Consider the following 13,457-nt stretch of genomic DNA (forward strand, 5'->3'; position numbering starts at 1 on the left):
ATTTCTGCCATATGCTGGTTAAATCTATTCAGCCTAATTAATACTACATGGGTTTTTGTTCAAGCTCAAGGAGTCAACAGGGCTGAGAATCAAGCCTTAATTCTTTTAGGATACCAACTGACATGTGTCTGTGGATCTGTGTATTGAAATGATCCAGGATTAGCATATCCTGGTTACTGTACTACTTCTATCTTTATGACATGTCCGGTTTGTGTTATGGACATCAATTGATGACATGCTCTGCAGCACAACCAATGTGTGTTGCACTTTAGTCTTGGTTATCAGATATTTCCTTGATTTAAATCATAAATGTACTCATTTTAGACTGCATGTATTTACACCAAGTTCTCTATATGGTGGCTTTGTGTTGGGACAAAGCCACTGATTCATTCAATAAGTTTCACTTAAAGGACCAGTGTGTAGGATTAAGTAGCATCTAACTGCGAGGTATGTAGGAGAACCTACGGTGGCCGCGAAACTCATGAATAACGTGAAATTCCCTCTCTAGAGTCAGTGTTTGGTTTGTTCATTCTGGGCTACTGCAGAAACAGAGCGGTGCAACATGGCGGGCTCTGTGGACGAGGACCAGCTCTCTCTGTAGATATAAAGGGCTCATTCAAAGGTAATGAAATCACAATTATTCTTATTTTCAGGTAATTATACACTAATTAAAACATACTTACGAATATTATATTCCATTTCTGCCAAGTCCTTTCCGCTAGATGCTACAAAATTCCACAAACTGCACCTTTATTTTTTAAGAAAAAACAAAAAAAGCTTTCATATTCCTCAAAGTAAGGTATCAAAAAAGTATAATTTTGGTACTGGTTAATTCAGGTATTGTATTTGCACCACCATCTAAAAAACAATAAATTCCTGGTAACAACTAGACAGCTTTGAACAGAGTGAGTGTGTGATTATACCGTACGTTGGGTTCTGATACTTATCTTTGCAGCTATGTGGAAGGTACAGGTTTGCAAAACTGCTCATGTGCAGGACCCTGACTTAAACTATGGCTGCACTTAAAATAAGTAAAAGTAAATATATTTGTAAAACAATGGTGGGGAGCAGACAACTCCCAAAATCAATCCAATAAGATCCGTATGTACTTGGGGCTTGTGGCAGAGTTTTATCCAAGTCCACACCGTGATCAGTGGATGATGGTTGGTGTGAACAGGAACTGTGGTGCTGCGAGATTTTTGGTTTCTCTTCCTGAACGTTGTCCCCAGACTGACCAGTGCCATCTCTGCTGCATGTGCGGGACATCTGACTGGAGGTCCGTTAGTCCTTTGTGTTTAAGGTCTTTGTCAGACGTTGTAGTCTGGTGCTTTGCCCAGCGGTTGCCTCAGTTTGATTTGCAGGGTCATGAAGGCCCCCACCGCCACATGGAAGAGGATCTGCCACATGTTCCTCAGTTCATACAGATACATGTTGGACAGACAGATGAGTGCAAATGCCAGGAAGGACTTACTGTTCCTCCACACGGAGAAGTAGGCAAACAGGTAGCACTGAAAGGAAATGGCAGAGAAGAATTTGAATGCTGCACGCTTTTTTTTAGTGACTGACATTGAGCAGTAACATGTTTTCATCAGTAATGTCCTTCACAGAACAATAAGTCTGGTTAGTAAAGCTGGCCAGACACTGTGCTTTGTTATTAGTCTTGTATGTTGTGTTTACTCAAGGCCTTTCTGCTAGGGATGCACGATATTGGATTTTTTGCCGATATCTGATATGCCGATATTTCCAACTCATTGTGGCCGATTGCCAATGCTGATACCAATATATGCACATATTTTTACCAGCTGTCTGAGGAGACTATTATACATGCAAGCATAGATTGTACTAAGCATGATCAAGAAAGACAATATATGAAGGAAGAACTTAGAAAGACTGAAGTTCAGGAGCTCAGCATTAAAACTTTAATGAACCTGCCAAGTGGGTGGAGCAGCAGAGTTTTCTTTGTGTTTATTAGACAGACAGGATTAATGTGTAGGATTTAATCTCTGGACCACACTCCAGAGCAGAAGGTGGCGGTAATGCACCTAATATGCTGGTTATAAACCAAAAAGAAGTCCCCCCCCACCCCCCAACTTTAGCCCCGGCTCTCCATGTGGAACCAACCAGAGCACTGAGCCCCGGCTTGTTATTCAGGTTAAAGTGGGAGGAAGCAGCAGGTCTGACGGGCAGCTGAGTGAAGTGGAGCCTGCGGAGGAAACACTGGGACCGTCAGGATGACATGGTCCATCGACAGAAGCACAGTCAGGCGGCGGAGGAGAAGGTGAGAACTTGCTGATGCCGATATTTCATTTAAGAGCTTTTATCGACCGATACCGATAACGTGCCGATAATATCGTGCATCCCTACTTTCTGCACAGCCTGAACCTGCAACTTTTATGCTCACACTGTATGGATCAACTAATCCGCCACCACTTGTGGTGGGAGCTCATGCTGAACGTAAGCACAGAACCCCCGGTCCGTTTGGTCCAATAAAAATGATTCAAACAAGGCGACTGCATCCTCAACAATGTTGACAAAAAGGGAAATGCAACATTACTTTGTGCCAGTCTACTATGAGTAGAGTATGAAGAAAAAATTGTGTGGCTGGAAGATGAAGACAATACAATCGTCTTCAATTTGATATCACAGCAGTCACAGTGAACACTGCAGTTTTAGTTTTGTACTAGTGATTACTCCAATAATATTAAAACAAGCTCACTATGGTTTAAAATACATGTTTTGACGGCAGTCATCCAGAAAATTGGATCATGGAACTGTTCAACCTGCAAGACAGCCAACCAAAATTACTGACATTCGTCTGAGAGCCAGACTGTTGATCATTCAGGCAAGTATTTCGGCCATGTTCCCTAAAACTGCACATCAAACCACAATCAATCTGTCAGAAATTTGGCACTATTCTAAAATTAGTTAAATCTGTACAGTGTCTGCCTGGATTAAGTAAGAAATCCTGTCTGGTAACTTTGTTTCCCCCCATCAGTGTATCAATTTGCAGTGCTCCATTTAGTATCAAGACCTGCACAGGAGGAGCTGATGAAAATGTTTTAGTGGGGTAAAAGGCATTGTGCCTTTGCTAATGTTAGTCTAGCTGACAAGCTGCTGAGCTGTAAAGTGCTGTTAGTCAGCCAGTGATGGGCTGCTCTTACCACAGAATGTCACTTACCTGATACAGACAGGCTGCTGTGCCGAGGAAGAAGGCAATCACATAATTAAAGTCTTCATCGTCATTCTGGAGACAGGAGGAAAAGGTAGAGTTTTTAGCACTAGTCATCCAAGTCTAAACAAAGCACCATGAAACCAATATGATGAGAACAGTTCCCTCATTTAGTCTCATGTAGTTTTACAGAATAGGAAGTTTCATTTTGGTAGTTTTGCCATTGTTTTTATTGGTTATGACAGCATTCTACATTGTGTGACATTATATGATAACATATCTACAATAAAGTTGGATGTTTTGCTAACCCAGGGCTTTGTTTAAAACTGGTCTGACTGTCTGACAGCTTGTTTCTTGACCTGTCAGACTTCATTTTAGCGATGTAGCCATGTTCCCAGGTCTCAGGAAGTAATTTTGTGAGTACATTATTGTTATTACCTATAGGATAGACAGCCAAAACTATGAAAATAAGACCCAGCTTGTATAAAACTGGGATTTAAGAGAAACTGAATCTCATTGTCAAGTCAGTCACATCCTCACCTGAAGTATGCTCTCAATAGCGTGGACTCCCCTCAGCAGGTTCAAGCCTCCACAGAGGACACTGAGCACACAGGAGACGATGCCAGGGAGAGTCACTGGCTCCAACATCTGTGTGGGAGCTGGAAGAATTTAAGATTGAACATTAAGTAAAAAAAAAAATCTGCTTTCCAAGATACATGACAAAACGTTTTATGAAATGTTCTCATTTGTGACTTCCAAAACATTTTTGGCATGGTAAGCAGAGTGATGAGTCACTATTATCAGATTAGCATACTTCATCACTCAGGACAGAAAGATTTATGTTGAGACTGAGACTGGCAAGGACAACAGAGAGTGAACAATGCGTGGAAAGCTGCCTCGAAAGATGTCAGGGGGAAACACAACAGCTCTAAGTGACCCAAGGTGGCATCGCTTAGCTCGAGGCAGTTGAGGTGTGACGGTGCGTACAAAGGGGTTGTTTTCTGGAGCAGCTGAGGGGTGGGGAGTCTGAGCCACACAAAACACAGGAGCTGTTTGACTAAGCAGCTGGATATCTGACCACCAGACACAGTATCCTTAAGGGATAAGGCTGGTGATATTATACTATATTTTTCTTATTGTCAACAAATACCGTGAAGGGCACGCTAACAGGCATGACCAGTGCATCCAAAGCCTGATATATCTTTCTCCTCTGTGCCACAGAGCTCCATTTTCCCCCAAAACAATTACAAACACATCAATGAGCCACACTGCTGCATTGGCTGAAATGTTTCTTCATTACCACGAACACACACAGTTTGTTTTGAGTCTATCCCACACACACACACACTAACACACACCACCCTGCTGCCTGAAATACTAATCTGAGCACCAAATGTGATTAACATATACATTATTTCCTCTTGTCTGAGTTTGCTAAAAAGCTCCAGCTGTTTTATGATATTACTGGGCCTTTAAAAGAAATGACACAATACATTTGTGACCCATTTTTAAAGATTCACATGTAAGCAAAGCGAAAGGCTTGTTAACAGACAGGGTAGTGAAGTCGAACTATTGAGAGACTAATTTATTGTTGGTTTTAGTATTTTCATGTGATTTGTTGACAATAGAAAAATACAGAACAACATCTGAACCTTTAATGTTCTTTTTTTTGTTTGTTTTTTAAACATCATCGTGAAAAGCTCAGAAAATGTTTCATGTAATTGAAAGTGAAAGAAAAAAAGGAGAGTAAACACAAAATGTGCTGCTGACTATCTATAAAAAGTCATTATTAAAACAATAAATGCTGTGCTGCAAATTGTTTATTCTGAAATCCAATTTTTATCTGAAGTTTTTTTTTTTTTTTTAAATCACATTTTCACCTGTTTTTTAAAGTTCAAAGTACATTATGTGACAGAAAAACAGATTTCTTTCATGCGATACTACACATGATCTACAGTATGAACCAATTACAACATTCCAGTACAGGACAGTAGAATATAACCACATCTATAAGCAAGTAGAGGAAGTATTTAGGACTGGAGAAACTGGGTGGATAGGAGTTTATTTTGGTACTGGTCTGCCCCTTTACACATCATAACAAGGACACGTACAGTCTACACGTATTGTCAGACCCAGCAGCTCAAAAATGAACACTGACAGGTGTGACGGTGCATCCAGTATCTTTCCTTTACTGCTGTAGTGAAGGATACTATATACTGCAGAAATCATGTGACCTTTCTATGTCATTGTGTTACAAAGACCAGCAGCAGTGTTAATCATGCCAAGCAATGAGGGAAGATAAGATAACACTTTATTGATCACCAGGGAAATTAAGTAAGTAGTATATTACACTAGCAAACCTCTTTCATGCTTGAATGGGGCACGTATGTGTATATGTGTATATGTGTGTGGCAGCGGCTCGTGTCCTACCTATGCCCTTGTACTTAGAGGGCGTGTGCACTGAGAATCCGTTGATAGCCTGCAGGTCCTCAGGGGAGAGCTGGTACGGTGGTCGCAGTTTGATCTCCGTCTGCATGTCAGCCAGGTTGATCTTGGTGGATAGCGAGCGAGGGCTGTTGTAGCGCTGTTTGGTCTTCTGGATGAAAGTGTCTGATGGATGACAGTTAGCACAACAAGAAGGTGATTAATAACAGGGAAGGAAACGAGGGAGATACACAGATCATCTGTAGCAGGAGATTCTGTCAGGGATAAAGCAAGACTCCAGTCTCTTGGTACTTTGCATTAGTTCTGTGATGATGAGTCGATAAATCAACAGAAAATTACTCAACCGTTTTTTCAATGAGTATATTGTTAAATTATTAACTAAAAATGCCAAATATTCTCTGGTTTCCAGACTTTTATATAATTGCAAATATGTTTGGGTTTTGGGCTGTTGGTTAGACAAAGAAAGTAATTTTGAAGATTTCAGTTTGGCCTCTGTGAACTTGTGCTGGGGGCATTTTTCCATATTTTATGACATTTTACAAACCAAACAATTCAAGAATTAATCACAAAAATATTAAAACACATTCATCAAGAATGTTACTTCGTTACAGTCAGTGACGGAGGCTTTTTACAGCCAGCGGTTTGTTGACACTTCTGTTTACCAAGTGGGAGGTATTGTCGCTGTTTCCAACTCTGAAGTACAAACCACAGGCTGACATGAAGGTTTTTACTGACTGCTGTTGCTCACATCTTCACTTTAAATGATATGACGTGAATGCAGCATTACTCAAATTGTTAGGCGTCCAATTAAAAGTGTCGACATGAGGCTAAACTTGTAGGAGGAAGTTTTCCTATTTTTTTTTCCTTTTTATTGATGAATGTTTGTGCAAAGTGAGGAGGCTACAAAGAAGCCCTTTCTCTTTGACTCTGAGTGACGGACATAATGAGGTTCAGTCAGTAGAAACATTCTGTCAAACACGGTGTGATACTCCATGGAACTCACCAAACTCAATGAAAGAGTACGGCCGCACAGCGCTGCTGATTCTCTTTGTGTCATAGGTGACGATAAACTCCTTCTGTAGCTCATCCAGGAAGCAGAAGGCCAGCACGTTGGGGTAGTTTGCAGTGCACACCATCAGATATCCAACACCCAATGAGCTTGTAAAACTGAAACACATACACACTCATTATTGCTTTTCATGCACTGCACTCTTGTTCTCTTGACACAAACTTTGTAGAGTTAAATAAGGTGCAGATTTTAGAAAAAAAAAATAAAAATACAACGGTATTTCTGATTATGCTGGTTGCGGCTCTGAACACACTATTTCAGCACATTTGTGCCTAACATTCACAGCTAATTAAACAAAACACCACATTCAAATGCATTTTGGCAGACACCATCTTTTGGCCCTGCAGTGTTATTTGATACACAGAGCACAAATTAAATTCCCCAGATACAAAGACTTCTACATTATCTGAATAGCTCAGAGCACAACTGAGGGGAAAGCCGGTTATCACAACAACATCTAAATTGATGTGGAACATAAATGTCTACAAACAGTACAGACTGAGGCGATGCTTATCATGGGACTCCACAAAAAAACGGAGGTGTAGATATCTGAAGAATGAGGATGCATCTGATGCCAGCATGTCAATACTTAGCTGCGGTGCCTCAGAACTCATATACAAATAACAGACAGAGGCTGGCTGGCACCTTCCTCTCATAAGCTCATAAGATTCTTGACACTGTGTGTCTAATTTTGTGAAAAACACAAAATCTCCCCTCACAGTTACTCCACACCAGGTTGGGAGTGACAATACTAATGTGGGTGTAATTGGATTTTATGCCTATAGTAAGAAAGTAAAATTAATTTATATAGCACCTTTCTAAAGCATATGTAACAGAGTCCTTCACAATAAAAAACTGAGGCAACAGAAATGAAAAAAAAAAATCCCATTCAAAGGGAATGAATTCTAAAATTTATAAGCCACAACCTCAAAGATAGTCTTCTTTAGTTAAGGCTGGAGGGAGGAACAACCAACAAGCACTGATGAGAGGACCTCAGAGACCTGCTGGTGATTTAGGGCAGTAGTAGCTCACTGATGCAGGCAGATGCCTGACAGATGCCTGCAGAGCTCTGAAATCCATCACAAGAATCTTGCAGTCGATACTGGCTCCCAGTGTGAAGAAATCAAGATCAATGTCACATAAGACGTTTTGGAGGGTCTGGTCAAAAGTCAATGTTCACCTGTGACATCCAACTGACCACATATACGTTTCCCATTACCTTCAGAGTGTCTGGACAGAATGCACAGACTGACAGCCTGGATTTTATTTTAGTGCTACCATGTAAGAAAAATATCAGAAACTCACTGTTGAATAAAAAGTCAAGTAAAGTAAAGTAGCCTGTTAAGCTTATTGTAAAGTCACTAAAGGTCCCTTTACACTGAATGATTTGGTTTGAGACAAAAGTTGACAAAGTTGAGACAACCAAAGACAGCCTGCAGCTGACAGTGTCAGAAATTTAAGACCAAATTCTCACAATATGACTGCAGCTACGGCCCACATCTACAAACCAACCAATCAGGATACAATATGAAATGATGCAGAATACACTGGCCAGCGCAACATTTCATAAGTGGCATTTTTAAATAAAGTTTAGGGAAAAAACACACATGCTGATTAATACGTCCATGAAACACACAAAACAATGGAAGTGAAACAAAAAAATGATGAGCTTCTGCTTTCATATACTTTTTTCTTCTTGGCGCTACAATTCACTTCATATTCATCGCACAATCTGACAGCTTCAAACTGATACCGTGCAGACTGACACAGACTGCAACCAAGAACCAAGACTGTATTATTAGACCCATCTTGGACAGTGTGACATGCAAAAAACATGACTGTCACAAAGTCTAAAGGCGACTTTAATCCTACCAGTTCTGTTCTAAATCCCTACTGGGATATTAGAGAAAAACTATGCAGTCAACTACTGTAAACTAGTCTCTCTCAAATATCTGAATAAAGTCAGCTATTACTGACACAGTTTACCAGTGGTGGGTAATATTACAGATTATATTTTTCACAGTCCTGCTGAATAACACAAGGAATCAGCTGCTTTTGTGACACAGAAATATTTGAGGCATAACAACAGCCTCTAAAGGGTTCAGTATATCACAGAAGAGATTAACCCGTGAATTTAAACCTGCCTTTCTCATTCTGACCTTCTCTGTCTTCTGACCTTCTCTTCTTCAGATGCTTCAGGCTCTCATTGATTAAAGAGACACTTATCAAAAGAGACCGTGGTTGTTGAAAGGTGCAGCTGGCTCATTGATGGCTCACTCTGAGTTTCTTTTAAACTCATGTCCTCTATCTTAATAAGACTAATTAGCTCTTAACAAACAGTACGTGAGAGAGCGAGTGAGAGAGTTTCAAAGCCTTTTTCCCGAGCACCAGCGGGGCTTTTTAGAAACAGTTTGACACCTTAAATGAAGGCCTTGCTGTCAAATCAATTCAATTAAAAAGCATTTTTCCGTCAAAACTTTGTTAGAAGGGGTCAAGAGGAGTGCAGAAAAACTGCTAACAGCAAACAGTTTAATCACCCGTGGGAGTTAAAGAAGGGAGATGATCTAAATCTCTAAAATTAAATCTCTCAACTTGAAGAGATTGAAATGTGTCAATTGAATGAATTCACTCATACAAAAAAAAAGGGCCACATAATGTGCAGCTGGATTTGATGTTCATGGAAAACACTAAACATTATCCACTTTAACAGAGGTATTATAAGTGGATATATTTTATATATTATTGAATGTGACAGCTCGTTTTAAAATGACTGAACATTTGGAGTTTAAGTCAACATTCCATATGACCTACTTGACATTGTATGGTCCCGTTTTTAGTGTGCAGCGGTCCGGGAACTGGCTGAGTTTCTTGGAGAGACCTTTGAGGTGCCTCTTGGTTTCCTGAAGCTCTTTGTCCTGCTCATAGTCAGTGGATGCAGAGAGAGGCAGGCCATCCCCGACCCGAACCACAGAGGCAAACACCACCATCGACATCTTACAGCTCTGGCACTGTCACTGAAGCCCTGCATAGACATGGAGAGAAGAGAGAAATCTAATGTCTAATTCAATGGCAATAAGCATAAGATCTTAAATACTTAAAAACATTGTATTTTGTCATCAATATGACCCATCTTGGTGGTAGTGTCTTTAGCTGTGTTTCAGTTGTTTTGAAGTTTGAGTCTTAGATCATGCTGTATTCATATGTTCACCCCCACTCTAAATGAGTCAAGCAAAAATCTATTGTTGCTTTCCAAAATCTCAAATATCATACTTTTATAATATTGAGGATTTTACAATAACACACTGAGAAATGAAATGGAGCTACTACTTTATTTTTGCTGTTTAGATAATGGATGGAAATGTCAAGCTACAATAACTTTCAACCCAACTTTATTGCTTATGTGAAATGTTTAGACAGTTCATTCTCTTACTAACAAACTGTTCAAATGTTTGTCGTAGCATCTCAGATATAAATAGGTGTGTGCAGTCTTTCTGTTGACTCTAATTCAGTGTTTCTAAAACTATGGTTCCTAACACAAAGTGGGTTACAGGCCCTTTACGGGTGGATCCCAACAAAATATCTTTATGTGTATAATTCTTTACACACAGTTTTTTGGTCTCACAGAGTTCAAAATGCTCCTATAGCAGCTCTACTTTGCACTGGCATCTGCTTATATTGCTTATAATGTGTGTCAGCAGACATTTTCCACATTCCTGGCAATCTCCTGCCTGACTGTTGTTCCTCAAGATGCCTATCCACAACCAAGCATCACCTTTAAAACCAAACTGAAGGCATGTCAGTATAAAAATAAGGTTTACATTTTTCATACGGTTTTGCCACATAACTTAGAAACAGTATGGAGTGGCTGCAGTGTGATTTGTATGGAGAGCTGTTATGAAAGCTTTAAAAGCAGCTAATTATTAGACACCTGCACAGTAACACCCAAAGGGGAAAGCGAGGGCCAGAACAAAGCTGAAAACTTCAAAAGACAGTGTCTCAAAAGTAAAAGAAAATATAAGGTAGAAGGGGTGAAACGATACCAAAGAATCGGTTTTCATCAGATACCAAGTGAAACCAAAGCCAAAGTCACCAATACTGATACTAATACCAATTAGTTTTATTATTAAAAGCTCTCCGCTTAGGGGAGAGCTATGAGGTGAACAGGCTACTTCTGAATAGATTTTCATTACAACAGAGATGTGACAAATAATAAGTGTTTCTTTTTACTATTCCCTGTAGTAATACACAAAACAATGCGTGATGGTGAAGGTAAATAACAAAAATGTTTATTATGTGACTTCACTGAACTAACAAGGTGATCTGTAGCAGCAGAGAAGAAAAGAATTACTATTAGTGCTATCAATACTTTAGTAGACTTTTTTATCCATTTGTTTTCCCTTTAAAAATACAACTGTGTACTCAAAGTCATTCACATGCATATACAGAGATACACTTACATCTACATATACTGAGATATACATGAATTTAAAGTAAACTAAAGTGGGTGCAGAAGATAAAGACCTTTCCTTATAACTCATTCAAGATAAATAGGATCGATTGATCTGCTGATTTCTCCAAAGGTGGTTTAATGCATACAGAGCAGTGTGTATTTTTTCTCTCGTTACTAATTTAGTAAATTCAGTCACACTAACCTGTAATACTGGGTAAAGATGTAAAATAAAGTTTATGATTGATGAAAATCAAAGTATTTTGATGCCTGCCTTTATTTTTTCATTGGCTAATGGAGATGTTATCATACTTAGCTATGAATTCATAAGCCTGGTTCTTTGGGACACACTAAATTTCAGTTTGGGAACCTCTGCTGCTCTAATTAATGATGCACGTGTCGGTCGGTGTGCGATCGGTGTGTGGTCAGTTGTGCAGTCAGTGTGTCAGTGGGTGTGTTGTCGGTTGTGCGGTCGGTGTGTCAGTGGGTATGTAGTCGATGAGTCGGTGGGTGTGTGGACGGTTGTGTGGTCGGCGTTTGGGAACCATGGACAGCTCCACACAATGAAAGGAAGCGCTAGCGCTGGGAGGCATTTTCATCGCACCGAGGCTTCATTGCACTCATACAGGACGTAAAAGCTTCAAAACAAACTCAAGAGCTCAACATTAGTATCTAGTTTGATACAATGAACAGCGAGCAAGACTCCATGACAACGTTTAGACAGGAAAAAGACGTTTAAATCAGCTAACGTTAGCTAACTTTAGGCGCCGCCTGTGAGTAACATAGCGTTCATCTGTGCAGCAGCAAGCTAGTTTATTTACATCTGTTAACTCTGCCACTCCAATGCTGAGCACATTAACTACAAGATTTCTCTACTGGAAAGTTTCCTATAATACTAGCGGCCAATTTACAGTACAGAAAACTACATAACTAACGTTAACTACAGACCAGGTTAGCAGCTAACTACATTAGCTTCTTCAACAACATTTCCGTTCAGCTAACGTTAGCAGGTTAAGAAGCTAACAGCTACCTACTTTGCACTCCCACAACTTAGGACAACGCTATACGTACACCTGAAAAAAACACCCATGTCTGACAAGCTGAGAGAGGTAGTTGGATCTTCACTACCTGGTAAACGGGTGTAGCATCATGCGGAAGTCTGTGATGTGCAGCTGTGTCACTGCTGTGCACAGAGCTAACAGCAGCGGCGATCCTGTACGTGTACGTGGCTGTGGCGCTTTGCATTGTGGGTAAAGCCAACTTCTCATCAGCACCAAATGAAAAAAGATTCTCTCTTGTCATAATAATAATAATAATAATAATAATAACAATAACAACAACAACAACAACAATAATAATAATAATAATAATAATAATAATAATAATAATAATAATAATAATGAATATCTAATCAGGGATATTTTAACTTCTGCTCCGCACATTACAGTTAATATTAAGATAGCATTTCCTCCCCAAAAACAAATTAATACAAAAAAAAATGACATACTTACTAGCCCCAACATTCTTCTGTAAAACGGAGTCGATTTCTCATGTATTTAGTTTTTGCACTCACTCACTCAGTTTATGGGCTCAAACTGCCTTTTTAATCTGGTCATTATTGATGTGTCTTGTCCACCTAACTTTTATTTATTTAAAAATGTTTTACAGTTCTAAATGCATGCATTTATGAAGGCTGTTTTTTCTTCTCTGCATATTGTCTTGTGTTATTCTCTGTACTGTGTCTTATTATTTCAATAAAGTTGTTTAAAAAAATCAGTGCAATGATGCTGTTTGCAATTTAATCGAGCTTTATAATAATAATAACAATTTGAATCATCATCATCATCATACTCATACTCATAATCATAATAATGATTCTTAAGGTAACTTATGATCTCCCAGAGCAAGTTGGGTTTGAACACAAGGGCACCTGCTGACAGACAGTAATCAAATAGTTTGGATGGTTGGCCTTGTAGATAGACCCATACCACTACAGCCCAGCGTGGGACAAAATGGTACATAATATTTATAACAGCAGAGCCCAGAGTACCTCAAAGGACACTTATGTAAGGTTGGGGAAACTAATGCCAACCACACTAGAACAGGTGTTGCTTGCTGAGGTATAACACCAACATACTCTTGTTCCTTTAGCTTCTGTGGTGCTGGGAATTGAAATAAGGAAGTAGACACCACATTTTTATTTTTATTGTATTGATTGATGTCACCTGGACTCCAGCATCTTCACTCTCCATCCATCAAAGACCACAATGGAAATAAATAAACACAACAAGATTAATAGGCTGCAAATAGTCTGCTACTATATTCAC

At 39.5% G+C, this 13,457-nt stretch overlaps 1 protein-coding gene across 1 annotated transcript; it reads right to left on the reverse strand.

Annotated features, from left to right (window-relative positions):
- Positions 1-733: 733 nt before the first annotated feature.
- On the reverse strand, positions 734-12,362 carry sec22a (SEC22 homolog A, vesicle trafficking protein). The gene is made up of 7 exons (XM_042425451.1): positions 12,259-12,362; positions 9,495-9,705; positions 6,618-6,781; positions 5,600-5,779; positions 3,710-3,828; positions 3,179-3,244; positions 734-1,508 (listed from the first exon to the last, which is right to left on the reverse strand). The coding sequence occupies exons 2-7, from the start codon at positions 9,674-9,676 to the stop codon at positions 1,308-1,310; spliced, it is 912 nt and encodes a 303-aa protein (XP_042281385.1). The 5' UTR covers positions 9,677-9,705; positions 12,259-12,362; the 3' UTR covers positions 734-1,307.
- Positions 12,363-13,457: the final 1,095 nt, after the last annotated feature.

Source organism: Thunnus maccoyii, chromosome 11 (assembly GCF_910596095.1).
Source record: "Thunnus maccoyii chromosome 11, fThuMac1.1, whole genome shotgun sequence".
Taxonomy (NCBI): domain Eukaryota; kingdom Metazoa; phylum Chordata; class Actinopteri; order Scombriformes; family Scombridae; genus Thunnus; species Thunnus maccoyii.

What these genes read in the sequence shown, in the direction of transcription:
- sec22a (XM_042425451.1), bottom strand. Translation starts at nt 9,676, where the DNA reads ATGTCGATGGTGGTGTTTGCCTCTGTGGTTCGGGTCGGGGATGGCCTG. An exon ending in GTACTCTTTCATTGAGTTTG is followed by an intron (nt 5,780 to 6,617) that starts GTGAGTTCCATG and finishes GTCATCCATCAG; the next exon opens with ACACTTTCATCCAGAAGACC. An exon ending in CTATTGAGAGCATACTTCAG is followed by an intron (nt 3,245 to 3,709) that starts GTGAGGATGTGA and finishes TCCTGTCTCCAG; the next exon opens with AATGACGATGAAGACTTTAA.